Source organism: Amblyomma americanum, chromosome 1 (assembly GCF_052857255.1).
Source record: "Amblyomma americanum isolate KBUSLIRL-KWMA chromosome 1, ASM5285725v1, whole genome shotgun sequence".
NCBI classification, from domain to species: Eukaryota; Metazoa; Arthropoda; class Arachnida; order Ixodida; family Ixodidae; genus Amblyomma; species Amblyomma americanum.
Window position 1 is genome coordinate 555,377,889 of NC_135497.1, and position 13,718 is coordinate 555,391,606.

At 46.5% G+C, this 13,718-nt stretch overlaps 1 protein-coding gene across 7 annotated transcripts in view; it reads right to left on the reverse strand.

Moving 5' to 3' along the window:
- The window catches only part of LOC144116351 (uncharacterized), a 107,759-nt gene that overhangs the window by 88,749 nt on the left and 5,292 nt on the right, over window positions 1-13,718 (reverse strand). For all 7 annotated transcript variants that reach the window (XM_077651105.1, XM_077651107.1, XM_077651106.1 and 4 more), the window contains one exon: window positions 29-87. In XM_077651105.1, coding sequence (XP_077507231.1) covers window positions 29-87 — 59 coding nt within the window. The remainder of the gene's footprint in view (window positions 1-28; window positions 88-13,718) is intronic.

Genomic DNA, 13,718 nt, shown 5'->3' on the forward strand with positions numbered 1-13,718 from the left:
GTATTGAATCTCACTACACTTCACATACCTGTTGCTGTTCACTGCACTGGCAGGTTTTTCTTTTCTTCAGATGTTCTTGCATTTCTCCTGCACGATGAAAGCACTTGTATTCATGCCAAACATATAGCTTCAACACCCCGTCACAAGTGAAAACCCAATAATGATGAAAACAAAACCGCAAAATCTGGAGACAAAAAATGCGATTTGTGCAACATGTTAAACTGATGGTTCACATAATGAATACTTCTCAATTTCTGTCAATACAGATGGCCTTTGTAATCTTTTTTTTGCACCCATAAGCAGAGACACTGTACAGCCGCGGTCAAAAATACGCGGCCCACGGCTCCGGTGCAAGGAGCGGCTGCGGGGCCGCACCGCGGCGCTGCTAGCTACGTCTGGCGCTCGCTGCGAGGGTGCACAGAGTGACGACAAAGCTTCACCCTCACTCTCTATTGGGCACGCCACGTGGCTGAGAAATGTCAAGTGCGGCGTTCAGCTATTTTGTGGCTGACTGTCAGCACGAAGGGGCGCGTCTCCGCTTTGCGCCGTTTGCCAGCCGTAATGAAGGGGAGTTTGCGCGGTTCGCCGTTGCCGCCTCGATACTGCTTCGCTCTCGCATGCCCCGCGCGCCCATGCGTGGTGAGCCTTGGTGCAAGGGCATTACGGTGCTCAAGAAATAGGCCAGAACAAGTTATTGTCGCGTCAGGACCCCGGTCTGTGAACTCGGTGAAGCCGTGTTTTTTTTCTGGTAGTGTGTTATTCGTAATTTCGCTGCAGCAGGAACGTGCTTAGAATTTTTAGCTTTAAATTAACGATTTTAAAGAAGCGAGCTCCAGCTACTAATTAGGGTTAACCATACCAAGCGCCGGGCACTGGAGTGCGGCGTACACGAACGCGAGACGAGCGTAAGTATGGAATGCGAACCCAACTCGGACGCTTCGCAGGCAGGCGCACTTATTCGAACTGCCGAACGCGCGCCTCCCGTGGCCGGTCTGTGCATAGCGAAGACGAGATATTCGAGTAGGCGCTGAAGGTCACACGCAGCACGCATTGCAGAGCCCTCTTTCGTACTGACCGGCAGCCGCGAAACAGCTGAACGCTGCACTTGACATTCATCAGCCGTGTGGCGTGCTCAGGGAAGAGTGAGGGCGAAGCTTTTCGTCACTCTGTGCACCCTCGCTGTGAGCGCCCGACGCAGGTAGCAGCGCCGCGGTGCGGCCCCGCAGACGCTCCTTGCGCCAGAGCCGTGGGCCGCGTATTTTTGACCGCGGCTGTACATTCCGCTTGTGTGCAACATAAGAAACCAGCCTGTTTCTAATCAAAAAAAAAAATCCAAGAAGGCCATTAAAATAACATTTTTTCAAGCCAGTAAGTTTTCTGCTTATTTTTTATCCAATTTCATACTTCAATATACATTGTATCGCATACCAATGCACTCAGCAAGACTGCATAACTGGGGTGTATAGCAGGGGAGGTGTGAAAACCGGCCAGGCAAAACTGGCCCTTGAATGCATGAATGACCTGACAAGGAAACAGAGCAGCTTAAGGTCTTCAAACCTTTTTACAAATTAACTATTGCGACTGCGCATTTCACACATCACAGGGCTTTATTTTTCTTTGAGCTCAGTTCGAGATTGAGCTCACATAGGAGAAAAATCCCTGTAGGGCAGAAAAATATGGCCGCTCATTGCGTTGGTAGTGTGCATGATCAGCTGCATTATACTGAATTAACTCTCAAGCTGTCTGAACTTAAGCTGCTCTCCTAAAGGATGCCACATTAATCCCAGAGCACTTAACACTGTGCCAAAATTTCTTTTCGCTGTACTGTGCTTTTTTTACTTCTGTGCTTATGTCACCTGCCTATAGAAAAGAAATACCCACATCAAGACTGCATGCAGTTCCCAATTACTTTATTTTAAATATTGCAAGAATTGCAGCACAGCATGGGCAACTATAATTCATTTGAGGAGCATTCACTTTATTTAGAGTAAATATAAACATGTTGAAACTGCACCTTTCATGAATGAGAGAGTTCTCTTCCTGACACTCGTCTCCTTTAGGGTACTTGTGTGTAAACATAGCAACCCTATCTTTTTAGACAGGTGCGACGAAGAGAAAAACTTTTGTAATGTAAAGTTCGAAATCGCAACCTTATACAGAGCGACATTGTCAAATCCCTCAATGGCGAAAGGCGCCACTCGGCTCTTCAAGGTGCGGAGTTGCATTTTATCGAGCAAAATCACCGTCATGCTCTTATACTCATGAATCACCATATCACAATCCTACATGAGATACCTACATCGCCAACTTAACCAAGTGTGCACACATGCTGTTCATACTTCCAAGCTGCCTCCCCGCTAGCGTGGTGCCAGCACCCTAGATGGCAGCTCTTGATTTTGCCCTAGTGACATTCATGTGCAAGCAGGTTACTCCTCTCAATGGTGAATGTACTGCACTTTTCACACCTCCCATTCTAAGCACACCTTAGCATATCTGTTTGACCAGTGGGGTGAATGACTAATTACGACACAGTGCTATTCGTGAAGCTTCAATTCAACAACACGCAGTCTTAAGGGCGACCCACATGGAGCATTTTTCTTGCAAAAAACTGGCGTCCGGCGGGGCGGCCGTTCGCCGCTGATCAAGCCGGGCTAGATATGTCCGCCCGGCAGTCAGCCGCTCGCCGGAAGCGGCCAACGTGGGCTATCAACAGGACTTGTCGGGCTAGTTGGTTGATCATAATGCAAAAAAGACGAACTGCGCAACAAGAACACGGACGAAAGGGAGGCAGACACACACTAACGCAGACTTACAACTTTACTAAAGGAATGAATACAGGGCAAATATATATAGCGATCCCCCAACGCACTTCAAATCTGATCAATATGGCACGTGACAATCTGCCCAGGCGATAAACAGACCACACAAGAACCAACCGCTTACAAGATAATCTTATACCGGGCCGGCCCTTTCTATGAAAACAAAAAGCAAAGGAACGCTTAGCGACAGTGCACGCTTGAGAATTACGCGTTCTGCAAAGTAAGGAAATTCATAACAAAAACCACACCATTGTAGCCAACTGATACCACTGAAGCTCTAACCGCTTACAAGCGCAGGGGCTGACACCAAAACCAAGAGACGAAGCACTCCCCCTTTTGAAAGCAAACGAAACGGGAAACAAAAACAACCACATCGGTCATCGTCAAAAACAAAAAAACAGTGAAAAAAGGCACCAGGTCAAAAAGGTAAAAAACAAAAAATCATGAATCAGCTCAAGAAGCTACGTCACAAAAACAGTGAAAATAGGCACCGAGTCATTTAAAAAAACAAAAAGATGAACGACGGGACAACAGTTTAAGACAACAACGGTTTTAAAAAAGGGGGGTGAATGAAATCCAAGGGTAGGAAAACATCTCAAACCATGACAGAACCGAAACAAAACTGAGATCGCTAATCAAATGAACAACGAAAGCATCAACGCAATCAGGAGGCACTGCTCAATCACCAGGGCACAAACAGGCCACTAGGCTACACATGCCCCCGCAAAAAAGAAAATTCTTTGGATGATAAGGCAATGGAAGCCTTGCTAACGCAGTTGTCCGTAGTGCCGATGTAAAATGTTTCGACGACGAGACGCTCCCATTTGTCATTCAATCTGGCCAGAAAATCCGTCTTTTCGAACCATGGTACACAGTCCCGTTGCTTCATTTTTGTGCAGTCCGCACAATGCTTAGCCAAAAACCCTCCATCGTTGTTTGCCACGCTCAACCGGTGCTCCCTTGCTCTTTCATTAAAGCATCTGCCGGTTTGGCCTATGTAGACTTTTCCGCAACTAAGGGGAATGCGGTAAACAACGCCGGAAACGCAATCTTTGAACTTCCTTAGATGTTTGATTTTGCAAGGGGTTTTCTTAGTGTTCTTCATCATCACGCACACCTTGGACAGTCTGCATGGAGCCGAGAAGTCAACGTTGACGCCTCCTTTTCTCGCCACTTTCTTGATGTTGTGCGAGAATTTGTGGATGTATGGAATCACATGGGCCTTCTTTTGCTCGGCGTCTTCTTTATCTTTGCGTTCTCTCTTAATTTTTTGAAGCACATTTTCACACACACTCGCAATGACGTGCGGAGGGTATCCAGCTGCTTGCAAACGCTGAAGCTGGTACTGGAAGCTCTCTTGGACTTTGTGGTCACAAGTCTTTTTCAGGGCCGACTCAACACATAGGGAAATGATGCCTCGCTTGACCAACTTCGAATGGGCACTAGTGTAGGGAAGCAAAGCTTTTTTGGACCTGGGTTTGAAGGACCAGCACAAACGCTGTTTCTCAAAGTGCAGATCTAAATCCAGGAACTGAAGATGACCATCAAGCGGTAGCTCACTTGTAAACCGGAGCCCAAAAGATTCAGATGAAAATGCCGAGAGGATCTTTGAGGCCAAATCCTGAAGATCGCCGTCCTCCGGTGGGGTCAGGAAGACCAGGTAGTCATCGACGTACCTGCACACGCGGGTGACAGCCATCCCTCGCAGTTTTTCTTGAAGACGTCGGTCAAAGGATGACAGAAAAATGTCGCTTAAGGCTGGAGCTATGCTCGAACCTATACAAATGCCTGCTTTTTGAATATGATAACTCTCATTGAAGTGGATGACGGAAGACTTTAGATAGAAATCTATAAGTTCCAAGAAGTTGCCAGTGTTGAGGCCAACTGAGTTCCGGAACTTCGTCTCTCCGTGAAGCTCCACGCATTCTCTGATGGCAGCGAACAGTCCTTCGTGCGGAATGGAATAATACATGTCCTCGATGTCGACGGAAAAAGCCGTCGTGGAAGTTGGTAGCCCTTTTCTCATCAGCTCAACGACTTCTTTGGAGCTTCTAACGAGGAACGGGTCATTGCCTAATAACACATTCAAATGTATCTGCAGGAAGTTCCCAAGCTTCCTCTGCCAGCAGTTCCTGTCCGACACGATTAGTCGAAAGGGGCAACCAATTTTATGCGTTTTTCCAGTGAAAAACACTTCAAGGGTTCCGGCATCCTCGTTTTTCACGGCCTTCATCAAATGCTCCAACTTCAAATCCTTTAAAAGTCTCACGGCTTCTCGCTTTCTTTTCTTCGGATCGTGCTTGACTGGCGTGAAGTTCTTTGTAACTGCATCAATCGCCTTGCTCTGGAACAAGCCTTGCGGTAAGACTACAAAACCCCCTTCCTTGTCCGACTGGATGACCGTTAAGCCATTTTCTTTAAGAAAATTGACAACCTTCTTGACAGGTGGCTTAGAAGTTGTCCTGTTACTCGCATGGCGGTAGGCGCACTCCACACCCTCTCCGATGAGTCTCTCCTTTTCTTGTTCGGTCACTCTCTCGCCGATACCGTGGACTAACCCGAGAAGGCTTGGCCTGGAGCAGGGTGGTTCGAAGCAGTACTTGGGGCCTTTGTCCAGGATGGTCTCGATATCCTTTGGGATGCTGGCTCCTCCTAAAACTGTGACCGAGCTTGACGTATCTGCCGGACGAGGAGTGGCGGTCAGCTTCAACATAACCTGCCTCCACAGGAATTCTGTGGACCGTGCTGCCATTTTGAGGTGTTCAAAGTACCGCACGGACATGCAGACTGTCCAAGGTGTGCGTGATGATGAAGAACACTAAGAAAACCCCTTGCAAAATCAAACATCTAAGGAAGTTCAAAGATTGCGTTTCCGGCGTTGTTTACCGCATTCCCCTTAGTTGCGGAAAAGTCTACATAGGCCAAACCGGCAGATGCTTTAATGAAAGAGCAAGGGAGCACCGGTTGAGCGTGGCAAACAACGATGGAGGGTTTTTGGCTAAGCATTGTGCGGACTGCACAAAAATGAAGCAACGGGACTGTGTACCATGGTTCGAAAAGACGGATTTTCTGGCCAGATTGAATGACAAATGGGAGCGTCTCGTCGTCGAAACATTTTACATCGGCACTACGGACAACTGCGTTAGCAAGGCTTCCATTGCCTTATCATCCAAAGAATTTTCTTTTTTGCGGGGGCATGTGTAGCCTAGTGGCCTGTTTGTGCCCTGGTGATTGAGCAGTGCCTCCTGATTGCGTTGATGCTTTCGTTGTTCATTTGATTAGCGATCTCAGTTTTGTTTCGGTTCTGTCATGGTTTGAGATGTTTTCCTACCCTTGGATTTCATTCACCCCCCTTTTTTAAAACCGTTGTTGTCTTAAACTGTTGTCCCGTCGTTCATCTTTTTGTTTTTTTAAATGACTCGGTGCCTATTTTCACTGTTTTTGTGACGTAGCTTCTTGAGCTGATTCATGATTTTTTGTTTTTTACCTTTTTGACCTGGTGCCTTTTTTCACTGTTTTTTTGTTTTTGACGATGACCGATGTGGTTGTTTTTGTTTCCCGTTTCGTTTGCTTTCAAAAGGGGGAGTGCTTCGTCTCTTGGTTTTGGTGTCAGCCCCTGCGCTTGTAAGCGGTTAGAGCTTCAGTGGTATCAGTTGGCTACAATGGTGTGGTTTTTGTTATGAATTTCCTTACTTTGCAGAACGCGTAATTCTCAAGCGTGCACTGTCGCTAAGCGTTCCTTTGCTTTTTGTTTTCATAGAAAGGGCCGGCCCGGTATAAGATTATCTTGTAAGCGGTTGGTTCTTGTGTGGTCTGTTTATCGCCTGGGCAGATTGTCACGTGCCATATTGATCAGATTTGAAGTGCGTTGGGGGATCGCTATATATATTTGCCCTGTATTCATTCCTTTAGTAAAGTTGTAAGTCTGCGTTAGTGTGTGTCTGCCTCCCTTTCGTCCGTGTTCTTGTTGCGCAGTTCGTCTTTTTTGCATTATGATCAACCAACTAGCCCGACAAGTCCTGTTGAAACATCTTTCTAGTACCACGGGCTCTTTTCTATGTACCCAAACAAGGCAAAATGCAGCGGTCTCATGCACTTCTCTCATCGCCGTGGCCACATGTCAGTCCAGGTTTTTGTCTTTTTGCCTGAAGAAGAAACTCGTTCCTCTGCAAGTCCTTCATCTTTTTGGTTACATCGGTCCGTCGTGGGCACATGCCAGGAGGGTTTGCAAGCTCATGAAGTCTGAAGCTTGGCGACAAGTGCGGCTCTTGCGAGACTGGATGAAGTGTCTTCTTGAAGAAGAAAGCGATCCCCCGACGCTGTCCGTGCGGTACTTTGAACACCTCAAAATGGCAGCACGGTCCACAGAATTCCTGTGGAGGCAGGTTATGTTGAAGCTGACCGCCACTCCTCGTCCGGCAGATACGTCAAGCTCGGTCACAGTTTTAGGAGGAGCCAGCATCCCAAAGGATATCGAGACCATCCTGGACAAAGGCCCCAAGTACTGCTTCGAACCACCCTGCTCCAGGCCAAGCCTTCTCGGGTTAGTCCACGGTATCGGCGAGAGAGTGACCGAACAAGAAAAGGAGAGACTCATCGGAGAGGGTGTGGAGTGCGCCTACCGCCATGCGAGTAACAGGACAACTTCTAAGCCACCTGTCAAGAAGGTTGTCAATTTTCTTAAAGAAAATGGCTTAACGGTCATCCAGTCGGACAAGGAAGGGGGTTTTGTAGTCTTACCGCAAGGCTTGTTCCAGAGCAAGGCGATTGATGCAGTTACAAAGAACTTCACGCCAGTCAAGCACGATCCGAAGAAAAGAAAGCGAGAAGCCGTGAGACTTTTAAAGGATTTGAAGTTGGAGCATTTGATGAAGGCCGTGAAAAACGAGGATGCCGGAACCCTTGAAGTGTTTTTCACTGGAAAAACGCATAAAATTGGTTGCCCCTTTCGACTAATCGTGTCGGACAGGAACTGCTGGCAGAGGAAGCTTGGGAACTTCCTGCAGATACATTTGAATGTGTTATTAGGCAATGACCCGTTCCTCGTTAGAAGCTCCAAAGAAGTCGTTGAGCTGATGAGAAAAGGGCTACCAACTTCCACGACGGCTTTTTCCGTCGACATCGAGGACATGTATTATTCCATTCCGCACGAAGGACTGTTCGCTGCCATCAGAGAATGCGTGGAGCTTCACGGAGAGACGAAGTTCCGGAACTCAGTTGGCCTCAACACTGGCAACTTCTTGGAACTTATAGATTTCTATCTAAAGTCTTCCGTCATCCACTTCAATGAGAGTTATCATATTCAAAAAGCAGGCATTTGTATAGGTTCGAGCATAGCTCCAGCCTTAAGCGACATTTTTCTGTCATCCTTTGACCGACGTCTTCAAGAAAAACTGCGAGGGATGGCTGTCACCCGCGTGTGCAGGTACGTCGATGACTACCTGGTCTTCCTGACCCCACCGGAGGACGGCGATCTTCAGGATTTGGCCTCAAAGATCCTCTCGGCATTTTCATCTGAATCTTTTGGGCTCCGGTTTACAAGTGAGCTACCGCTTGATGGTCATCTTCAGTTCCTGGATTTAGATCTGCACTTTGAGAAACAGCGTTTGTGCTGGTCCTTCAAACCCAGGTCCAAAAAAGCTTTGCTTCCCTACACTAGTGCCCATTCGAAGTTGGTCAAGCGAGGCATCATTTCCCTATGTGTTGAGTCGGCCCTGAAAAAGACTTGTGACCACAAAGTCCAAGAGAGCTTCCAGTACCAGCTTCAGCGTTTGCAAGCAGCTGGATACCCTCCGCACGTCATTTCGAGTGTGTGTGAAAATGTGCTTCAAAAAATTAAGAGAGAACGCAAAGATAAAGAAGACGCCGAGCAAAAGAAGGCCCATGTGATTCCATACATCCACAAATTCTCGCACAACATCAAGAAAGTGGCGAGAAAAGGAGGCGTCAACGTTGTCTTCTCGGCTCCATGCAGACTGTCCAAGGTGTGCGTGATGATGAAGAACACTAAGAAAACCCCTTGCAAAATCAAACATCTAAGGAAGTTCAAAGATTGCGTTTCCGGCGTTGTTTACCGCATTCCCCTTAGTTGCGGAAAAGTCTACATAGGCCAAACCGGCAGATGCTTTAATGAAAGAGCAAGGGAGCACCGGTTGAGCGTGGCAAACAACGATGGAGGGTTTTTGGCTAAGCATTGTGACAGCTTTTTCCTAAGGGACCTAATTTCCAATTGTAGGTTTTCTATTTCTTTTTTTTTCATCCAGTGCCCTCTTCTCAATGAGCTCTTCATCTAAAGAAGAGCTTTCTTCAAGAGCAAAGCTCAGCTTTTTGTGGCAAGCCTCCTTTTTTGGGCCTTTTTTTGCTTTTGGCTCATAACCTGCTGAAATGAAAAGGAACATATACATCTTATTACTATCATTCTAGAGCACATTCATGGGCAAATTTCCAGTCCCATAAAAAACTAACTTCTAAGAATGAGATAGAATGGAAGAATAACCATAATTATGGTGCTATTCCTTGCTTTCAGCACACATATCATGGGGCCCCCTAGAAGTACTTTCCAAACAGTATAACCAACTTCCAAGTAGTCTGCAATTGTCTGACTACAAAAAAACAAGAAGTGTTGCCCAACCAACTCTGTGCATCATCCTACGCAAGGCTTTTATGCGAATGAGGTGAAAATTTCTGTGACCATTTTGACTCCACATGGTTGCATCTCGACAAAACAGATAATAACATTTTAATGCCATAAACTCATTATCTACCAGTGAAGAATTTCTATTTGTGGATCATTTTGCTATTACGAAGCAAATCAACAGGTGATGTCACTATATTTAAACACATAACTGCCTTTTAATGTCACTATTAAAGGGCAACCAGATGGGAACACTAAGTTGTGATAGATTGATAGATTAAAATCTCAAGATGATGACAGTCAGAAAATTGCCTCCAAGTGAAGCACCTGTGGTGACACCCCATGCAGATTCAAGAAACTGAAGCTCGTGGCGTGTCCGCTTCGCCAGCAACAATTGGTTGAGTGGTTCGACGCACGGCCTTAAGACTATTTTGACATCAGTGCACATCTAACATTGAAATATGAAGAAAGCAGTGTGGCAAGAGCAGTCAAGAATGTGAAATACATTATAAAAACAGCGCAAACCAGATGATGGACCGAAAGATGAGACACGAATGTCACTACAGAGACTTTTACCTTGCATTCTGTGCATCCACCCTGTGTGCAGCCATGCTATGAGCATGTTTAGAATGGTATGCTTGCAACAGATTTACACTCCGTTTTGTTTGCTCGGCAGACAGTCAAGGGGTTCAGTTCTCGGTTAAGCCTTTGAACTGGCTTCTTTACGCGCGCTTGTGGCATTCTCAAATTATAAAATGTATTGTTTTCTCCTGTACGGGCATGCTATGAAGGATAAAATCCTCACCATTGAAAAGGTGGTACGTATGCATAAACAACCAAACTCGTGAGTATGTGATGAACCAGCGCCGGAGTCCCTCGAATACTTGAATTAGGCAGTTTCCTGAACATGCTTGGTCAAATCATCATGCTCACTCTCATGAAATGTGGAAAGGTAACATTAAATGAAAAAAATAAAGGATGCTGTACTCACTGCCTCATTTGTAGTTAAATACCTGAACCGAGCATTCAGAGAAAGGTCAGTGTGTTTTGGCAGAGCTGAAATGCCACAGTCTCGTCTGTACAAGGCCATATGAAATGGCAGGCACCATGCCGGGATAGTGCTGGCAGATAGGCGAGAGCCAGCTGGTAGCCGCCAGAGTCATTTGTAATATTGCGCTCTATGTTCCTGCCATACTTAGCAGGCAGACCTCAGTCAACGAGGGTTTTCTTTCTTCACAGTCGTCACTGGATTACTAGCGCTCCCATCCGTCAGAATCGTAAACCAGCTTAATTTTTTTAACCTCCACAACAATGCTTTCGGCCGTGTTTCCGGCCATCTGAAGTGGCGCCTCCGACTAGCCAAACACCATAATGCTGAATTCCCATTTCGGGGTGCAGTAGTGACATCTGTTATGTGATTTCGCAGACCATTTGAATGCAGGAATATTTTATTTGTGGTTTTCTTGGCAACACAGCAGACTTGCGCACAGAAGAAACTTTGGTAATGTTCCCGAGACACTAACTAACCAGTCTATCTTAAAGGGGCCATGATATGGTCGTTCTTCATATTGCAGTTTTGTGCTTCAGTAACTAATTCAAAAGCTTATGATTCAGTTTCCGAAATTTGGCTGCCCTGCACATGTTGTATATTCCAAAAAATGCGATCGAATTGAGAACGAGAAACTCCTCCATTGGCAGCGACCGCCATACTGAATGCGCTCGTAACGTCACTAGGGCATACATGGAGCATCGTCGTCTGCTCTCGTTGCTGCATTGTGCGCAGTGAGGTGTCTTGTCCCTTTATTTCCGCGGGCGATCGAAGTAGCCGTCATCTCCCATATATGTGTGACTGCTGCCGCAAAAGCGTTAATAATTATAACGCAGTTATTCTTCGGTATAGGGTCCTGTTACACTAGGCCGATGCTACGGCGATCGGTTGGCTGGTCGGTATGCAAATGCCATCGCTGACGCACTAGTCTGTCAAGCTATACCGACGACGACGCCAGCAGGACCAACGACCCCGTATCACAGTAATGTAAAAAGAGTGAACGTAGTAGGAACTGGCAGAGTGTGGTGGGGCTAGTTGATATGACATATTTTAATAAACTTAAGAACTTTAAAACTTATTGGACCTGATGCTAGCCACGGCGACATACGCGCGATGTTCGTGCACGAGCGAAGATGTGCTTTTATTCGGTGCCTGCGCATAGAACCTATCGACGAGGCAAGCGACACGGACAGAAAACGCCGCACGACGGTGCCACTCATCGCCGTCGCCTAGGCTTGTGCGGCCGAGCGAAAGCTTCACACCCGGTGAATAGACGGCCCGAAAGACAGCGCTTGTGTACCTTATCCACATCGAAAAAAGCAAACCGAGCGGTTGCATTTCATAACTTCACACTTTATTACTAATCTGTGAGGAACTTTTGCCATAATCTTGAATTTCGGTCGACGGTGGACCGCCGGCCCCTTTCGTGACGAGGCCTAGCGAGTACGCAGGATTCGTGTGTGCGATTTCGGCGATTGCAAAGAGCGAATTCGCGAGTTTTAGCACCTTAAATAGCTGTTGAGCTTAGCTTTGGCAACAGTGTCCTCAAAGCGACGACTGCCTACATCGCAGGGTGCGAGTACAATAAAGGGGAAGTGTCGATATGTGACCCGGTGTTCACAGCATGTGCTGAAGGCAGCCGGGAGCAGCAGTCGGCGTCGACTGGGGACGACAAATCTGCTCGTTTTCATTATTTCAAGTAATGTCCAAACTTATCTTTAGCTAAAGCGTTTTAAAATCAAATACTGATGACATAAGAGGAAGCAGATGCATTCAGCGGGAAGCGCCGGTCCTATGCGAGGCGTTTCCCAAGCAGGCGATATAGCATCAGCGGTGCTTATTGCAGTGTTATCATAGTGTGTAGACGAGGAAAGCTACAATTTGCGAGCAATACTACGTAACATTTAAGATAAGGAGAGCCCACTTTGAGTTTTATGCAAAGCAGTACTGTTTGCGCACAGCTAAGTAAACAATCCCAGCGCGGGGCTACAGTTGTGATCGTCGCATTCCTAGGCCGCAATGCGCACGCACAGTAAACGCTAAATGATGTACTATCATGTTCAAGCACTCATCTAGACGGCGGCGACCATTCATCGGTGTGGGCAGTGAAAACATTCGAGTCGCGTAGGGTTTTGCAAGCGGCTTGGTTCCTGCAAAAGGCTTCTATGAGACGAAGAATGTATGTTACAAATGCACACATGCAGCGGGAAGTCGTCTCATTCGGCACTTTTCTCTGCTCCTTTCGTGCCTCAAGGTTTCTCCAGTGCCACCTTGTGATAGTTTGAGCTTAATTATCAAGCCGATGAATAGCGGACAAGAAACTGGTATCCAGCTACAAAACGACGCGGCTTTCACGGCGCACATCGGCGAAGGCATGCAATGCACGGCACGTGCCGCTTTTCGCATACAAAAGCACTCGACTGCTCAAAATAAACCACACTCATAACATAAAAATAACTTGTTTATGAGCGTAAATAATAAGCAGGGGTCCATCGATTTCTGTTTCCTCAACCATCAGAAAAGGGGTGCCACAAGCAAGTCTGCTTTCCTAAGGATTTCTCAGCTAGCGTACTAAGCTGACGGCTTCCGAACAGAAAACACTGAAAATATATTTTATTTGGATAAGCTCAAAAAAAAAGAAAAGTTTTCGAGCGACCGCCGTCTATGATGTGCATGCAAGCACCTCAACAGCGCGCAGCAGACAACGCGGGGTGCGCATGCCCTTCTAACGTCAGCGATCAGAGGTTGTTGCCTGACCAGTAAGCAGTTCGCAGAAGAAACAGAAAAAAATCGTTTTCAAAATATTTGCCGCACAGAATCAGCTGAAAGTTGGGGGAATTTTAATTAAACGAGTTGAGAATTAAATGCGATAAGCAGGGTATGCGTGAAAATAGGCTGTCAAGGCCTCTTTAACTTAGTATTCCCATTCAGTGTCTCTTGTGCACACTGAGTATAACTCTATTATTTTCCCTGAATTCTCAAATAATTGCTGGTCTTCCAAATGTAATCTGCAGCAAGAGTTGAACTCGCAGATTACTGTTACATACAAGGTCTTTAATGGTCAAAGATTGATAAAACTGCCACAGCTAGCATTAGTCCGTCGGCCAGGCTTCAGGTACCCGATTTATTCTTAGGCTACAAAGGACATTATTGTCAGGAAGGCCTGATAAGCCTCCCATTGAGGTTTGACTGGAGCCCATTAGAATAAATTACGAAT